General features: G+C 40.2%; 1 protein-coding gene across 1 annotated transcript; it reads left to right on the top strand.

Moving 5' to 3' along the window:
- Positions 1-773: 773 nt before the first annotated feature.
- il1b (interleukin 1, beta) lies at positions 774-6,456 on the top strand. Its single transcript, XM_084572662.1, has 6 exons — positions 774-882; positions 2,452-2,500; positions 3,328-3,514; positions 3,790-3,969; positions 4,121-4,266; positions 4,931-6,456. The coding sequence occupies exons 1-6, from the start codon at positions 848-850 to the stop codon at positions 5,141-5,143; spliced, it is 810 nt and encodes a 269-aa protein (XP_084428788.1). The 5' UTR covers positions 774-847; the 3' UTR covers positions 5,144-6,456.

Below are 6,456 nucleotides of genomic sequence, written 5' to 3' on the forward strand. Positions count from 1 at the left end.
ACACAAGTTGAAGCGTTTCAACCGACATTTAGTTGTAAACTAACTCAACTCCACGGCGCTCAGATGATGTGTATGACTACTGGCACTCTACTGTAACATCATCACATTAAACTCTGTCCCCAAATGATCTGACTGTCCCGGCAGATCTTTGCAGGAGGAGATTCAGTTCCCAGCGGAGAGACTTTAGACCAACTTCCTGACGCAAAAACATTTCAGGCTGAAGAGATTTTCAGTTTTCAGAGATAAATGTGGAACGAATATGAACATTTTAAGTGGACAAAACAGAAAGTAATGCATCAGATATACCAAGGGACGGGGGGAAATTACTGTGGATCACCATTTTTTTTATAAGCAGCAAACAAACGTTTGATATGAAGACCTGGAGGATAGCTGTGTCCTCCAGAAGGTCTTGTGCCGATCATACATGTAAAAACATGGAACTGAAGGACAAAACTGAAACTTGTCCTTGTCCTTGTGCACAGGGAGGAACAATGGCAGTGTTTGCAGAGCGTTGTTAAAGGTGAGCTAACTTCCAGCTGTGATTTGCTCTGGTGTCTGACTCATTCCAGGAGGTTTTATAATCTGCATTTCAGACATGGCTGGTGTTGGGGCAGCGACATGTATGCTTTGGAGTTTTCCGTGAGGGCTGATGAAAGTTGATTTGGTAGTTCTGTGCGTGGTATCATCTGTACCTCTTCAAAACAGGAAGTGGAGGCTGCCGCTGCTGCCTTTAAAAGAGACGCTCAGAAAGAGTCGACTCTCAGTGCAACAAGCAGGACGTGGCCATCAGCTGGAAGTCTGCGAGAGAATCCTTTACCCATCTCCTTTATTTTAATTCAGAATCACAATGAGTGCCTTCGATCTGTCTGACGCACTGGAGAGGTATGTTCATTATTATTATTATTATTATTATTATTATTATTATTATTATTATTATTGTTATTATTATTATTAATAATATTATTAATATTATTATTTTAAATAAGATTCGTGTGTGTGCTATGGTGAGTTCTGTTGACTTTAAAGCAGGAGTTCCCCAAAATTATGTGTTTGTGAATCCAGTGTAACATCCTGAATTACTGACTGAAAAGGAACTGCTCCATCCGGCAACGTGTTTCACTTCTTAGTTACATACACGTGTAATATAAACTAAAAAATTAAAAAATAAATAATAAAATAAAATATTATTCTCATTAACACAATGAAAAAACTGCTGGAAAGATTAAATGAATATGCACCTAGAAGTACTGGAATGTCATTTAAAGGTTAATTTGATGTGTAGATCTGACAGGAGACAATATTAAAGATCTTAAGAGATTAAGGTCTCTCGGCCAAGTATACTTGTGTATACAAGGAATTTGGTCTCTGCATTTATCCCATCCGTGAATTAGTGAACACACAAAGCACACAGTGAGGTGAAGCACACACTAACCCGGAGCAGTGAGCTGCCATGCTACAGCGGCACTCGGGGAGCAGTGAGGGGTTGGGTGCCTTGCTCAAGGGCACTTCAGCCGCTTTCTACCGGTCGGGGGTTCGAACCGGCAACACTCCGGCAACCCTCCGGTCACAAGGCCAGTAGGCCACGGCTGCCCTGTCTTTCTGCTAGCCACAACCTTTGATTATTCATAGATTTTAACTCATACTAAACTAAAAATATATCCAATTCCATGTCCAAAAACAGTATCTTACCCGCTAACAACATCAAACAACAAGCTAACACCAAAACTAGCTCCCTTTTAGGTTAGCCACTGATGTTAAATTCACTATTAATCAAGTCTGAAGCATTTGATAATTTGGAAATTTATTTTTTAAGTCATAAAGTTTTCACGTGGTGAGCTTAGATTTATTATTCGGGACTCAAACTGTATCTAACAGACGGCTAGCTGCTGAGAGCTCAGCTAATATCTTAGCTGCTAACAGCGGCGAAAGACAACAAGCTAACACCAAAACTCTCACTTGTTGTTTAGCCGCTGATGCTAAATTCACTGTAAATCGAGTTTGAAGTGTTTAATAATTTGGAGATTTATTATTTGAGTCATAAAGTTTTCACGTGGTGAGCTTAGATTTATTATTCGGGACTCAAACTGTATCTAACAGACGGCTAGCTGCTGAGAGCTCTGCCGTAACCATGGTTACTATAGAGCTCTACAGTTGGAAGGAACCAAATGGCCCTGAATGGAGAGGGGTGGGGTTTATGCGCACCAGACACACGTAGATATAAACATAAGGCTTAATAGTGTATTTGATTTATTAATGTCATCATTAAAAATAATTAAAAACTGTACTCAAAAAAACAGAACACAACCACGTCAACAGAGATCCTATCTGAAAAATATACAGCAGCTCGATTCCCCTTCAGTTGAATGGTGTGACTGTCTCTCTCTGAACCTCTCAAATTAAAGTTGAAGATGTTTAAAATGGTGTATTTCATGCTTTCATTCTGTATTTCAGCTCGTCTGAGGGTGAGGGAGCAGTAGAGTCCAGCGGCTTTGACATGCAGGTAAGATTTTCACCGTCCTTTACACACGCCGTCACTTTCAGATGCTCTAATTTAACATGCAAGAGGTTAAAGTTAGTGTGTACGGGCAAGAGTCGAATCAAGATCATACTTCATAAACATAATGTAAGCCTAAAATGTTTGCAACCTGACTGCAAGTGACACCAGCGGATTAATAACCCAGCTTTTAAAGTTAAAATAAAGTTTATTAAATAAAGTCTAGCATGCCTTCCACACTGTTTTAGATTAAATATCTTAAATCAAGGCAAAATGTGCCAGTTTTTGACAGTTTTTAAGTGTTTTGTTTCTAAATTCTCTTAAAAAGCTTTTACTGCTTGTTATTGAGATCTCCTTCCTGGTTATATTGATGCGTAAAATGCTTAAAAGGTTGTAGATAAACACAGACGAGTGCAACGACCGCTTCGTCAAAGTTATCAAGCATATTAAACATATTAAGAAGTGAAAATCTACAAAGAAATGACAGAACTGACTGGAAAGTCATGACTATTGCTGTTGGCTGAACTGTTCGTATCTACTCTTTGAGGTTGGATAGATTCACCTGTTTTAAAGTCTTATTGTCCTGTAGCAGATCATTTTGCTTAGTTTAAGTCATATATTCCTCTAAAATGTTTTTTGCAGTACAACTGCCAGCCACATATTAAAGGAACAAATAACTGGATATCTTGGATAGAGATAAAACTGATAATAATCTTCCTTGAAAGTCCTAGAAAGACGCAGGACAAGCCCTGAATATCAAAGTGAAGAGATGTCAGTAAGATTAGAGACTAGTGTTGACTAATTTAACATCCTTCCTTGTCTGTAATGTGCAGGATGTTCAGGAAGAGGTCTTCAAACTGGACGAGGGGCTGGACCTGAAGGTTTCCCGCGGCAGGAACATGAAGAGTGTCGCTAACCTGGTGCTGGTGGTGAACACGATGAAGAAGTTCCTGACCCGTAGAGGTCGCGCGCTCAGTGAGGAAGAGCTCTGCAGCGTGATCATGGACAGCGTGGTGGACGGTGGGTAAAAACTAAATAACCTCCAGGACATGTTTGGGGTTTGCGTAACTGTCAGGTCTAGGGTTGCAAATACGCTAGCATCTTCTGGACAACTATAAACAAACCTGCAAATGTAGTTTGTGTCATCAGGAGGAGTGTACCGATGGACAAAAAGCGTCCAGACATTCAGAGGAAATATTAGAACTGTTTATCTTTGAATCTTCTGCCTTTCTGAAACTTTCTGGAAGCAAGTTCTTGGGAAATGAAAGTTCCTGCCTCCTTCCTGTTCCCTACAGAGACCATTGTCAAGACCGTCAGGAACGACACCACAGGAGAGACACGACTTGTGTTGCAGCAGCTTCCAAATAAAATGAACATCACGCTGAGTGATATGGATAATAAAGATGTCATCCATCAGTCCGGAGAGTTCCAACTTCAGGCCATCACGCTTAAAGGAGGATACTGTGAACGCAAAGGTACGACGAGCACTAAAACATTTACTCCAGCAGTAGAAAAGTCTCTACTAGACTAGTTACTCAGGACTCACATGACTTCATTCTTGTCTCTCTTTAAACCAAACATGTTGTTAACCTAACGCCATTTCTCCGTCTGTTTTCTTCACCTCAGTGAATTTTACAATGTCGAGGTACGTCGGTGAGAAACGTGGTCCCGCCGATACCGTCCTCCTGTCAGTCACTTGCACTAGCACTAGCCCACAGCCACTGTGCATGTCCTGCTCCATGAAAGACAACAAGGTCACGCTGAACCTGGAGGTAAATGCATCACACTGCATTTAAAATAAAAAAGTTAGCTGCTTAGAAGTTCCCCTGGGTTCCTTTGGGACCTCTCAGACTATTATGGAGTGATCTTTGTTGGTGGACCACTCCTGTGGAGGGGAACAGTCGTCTTCAATCTGTCTGACTGTGGATTATATGTGGGTTCCAAACCTTTTCCAGCCTGATGAGCAACAACAACTCTTTCTCTGAGCTCCTCAGAAAGCTCCTTTGTCCACAAACATGTGTTGTGAAGATCAGACTGAGACAAATCCCTGATTTATTGAAACTAAAATAAATAATAAATTAACTTAGAATCCTAGAGGTGCCCCTCACTGATATGTTATATTGGCTCATTTTCCTGAGTATACACCGCACACGAGTCTAATATTTCAGTTTCACTTGTTTGACTGGATTCTCTTCGTCTACTTTCAGGACTTGTGTGATACTCTGTTGATGTTTTGAGTCATTTTTATGCAGAAATGTTAAATAAAAAAACTGTTGATAGTCACGTTTTCCTTCCGTCTTTGTGTTTCGTTTCGTTTTAAAGAGTTTTGTCCTTTTCATTTCCTTTTTCGGATGCGCTGCAAACAATAAACTCTAGCGCTGATTCCTTGGACAATAAACAGATTATTTTTAACCGTCACCTTTCGTCTTTCATCAGGAATACCCTGGGGATCAGACTAGGATCAGCAACGATGAAAACATGGACCGTTTCCTCTTCTACAAGAGGGCCAGTGAGTTCACTTATACCACCTTCGAGTCGGTCAAGTACCGCGGCTGGTTCATCAGCACCAAACCCGAAGATGGTCCTTTGGAGATGTGCACGGTGGACACCGCCATGACTTACACCCGGTTCAAAATGAAGTACAACTAATTCAAGGAGTTGCTCGAGCTTGAACGCACCTTGAGTCATGCTGAGCACACGTCCTGTGTTTCACTGCTTCACCACTAGATGGAGCAATTGTCTGACATGTTGCCTGCTCTGCAGGTGATGAAGTACAAAAGTAACCCACTTTTACTTTATGCTTATTTTTCTAAACATAATGTCTCCTTCAACGGAGAAACATGTAACAGGATATTCCAAAAAGTTACTAATAAATTAAGCTAAGATAAGTTTGTATTATTCACTAACTTAAATTAATTTCAGCTGTTTGTTCTTTAATGTTTTTGATGCATTTGATTTAATGTCTTTCAGGGACGTTTCTGACTCTGATTGTTTTTGCATAACTGATAAAAACATTTGTTATTTCTGTCAAAACTGAACTGATCGCTTTTTATAGTTTAATGTCCGTTGCTTTTTAACAATGCTCTGCATTTATTTAACTCTGTCTGCTTTTTTAAATAAATGAGAACCAGTCTTTTTAAATCTCGCCCGGATTTGAATAACACACTGCACACGACAGTCATCACAACATGTAGGTGCAACAAACAATTAATTAAATTCAATAACGTATCTGTTTAAATGTTTTCTACACTTCTGCGTAAAAATGACTCAAAACATCAACAGATTTTTACACAAGTCCTGAAAGTAGAAAAAGATTGAACCCAGTCAAACACATTAGACTGAAATATTAGACTTGTTTATTCAGGAAAGTGTGCCAATATTACATATCAAAGAGGTCTACCTCTAAGATTCCAAGTTAATCTCCAGGTCCAATCAGAGTCCATGTGTTCAGAAGTGTTTCCATCAATGTAATGAGACTCAGGTGTGGTTCAGTTCCTGGTTTAGTTTCAATAAATCAGGGATTTGTCTCAGTCTGATCTTCACAACACATGTTTGTGGACAAAGGAGCTTTCTGAGGAGCTCAGAGAAAGAGTTGTTGTTGCTCATCAGGCTGGAAAAGGTTCCAGAACCATCTCTAAAGAGTTTGGTGGACCACTCCACAGGAGTCCACCAGGAGTGGTTGATGGACCACAGGAGTGGTCCATCAACAAAGATCACTCCATAATAGTCTGAGAGGTCCCAAAGGAACCCAGGGGAACTTCTAAGCAGCTAAAGGCCTCTCTCTCATTGGCTGATGTTAATGTTGATGAATCCACTGAACAACCATGGTGTGATGGACAAAGACACTGCTCTCCAAGAAGAACATTTCTAAACATCATGTGGACAAGACAGAAGACTATTGAGACAATGTTTAGTGGACAGATGAGACCAAAGTAGAATAGTTTGGTTTAAATGAGATGAAC

This window comes from Chelon labrosus (assembly GCF_963514085.1).
Source record: "Chelon labrosus genome assembly, chromosome: 22".
In the NCBI taxonomy this organism is placed as follows: Eukaryota; Metazoa; Chordata; class Actinopteri; order Mugiliformes; family Mugilidae; genus Chelon; species Chelon labrosus.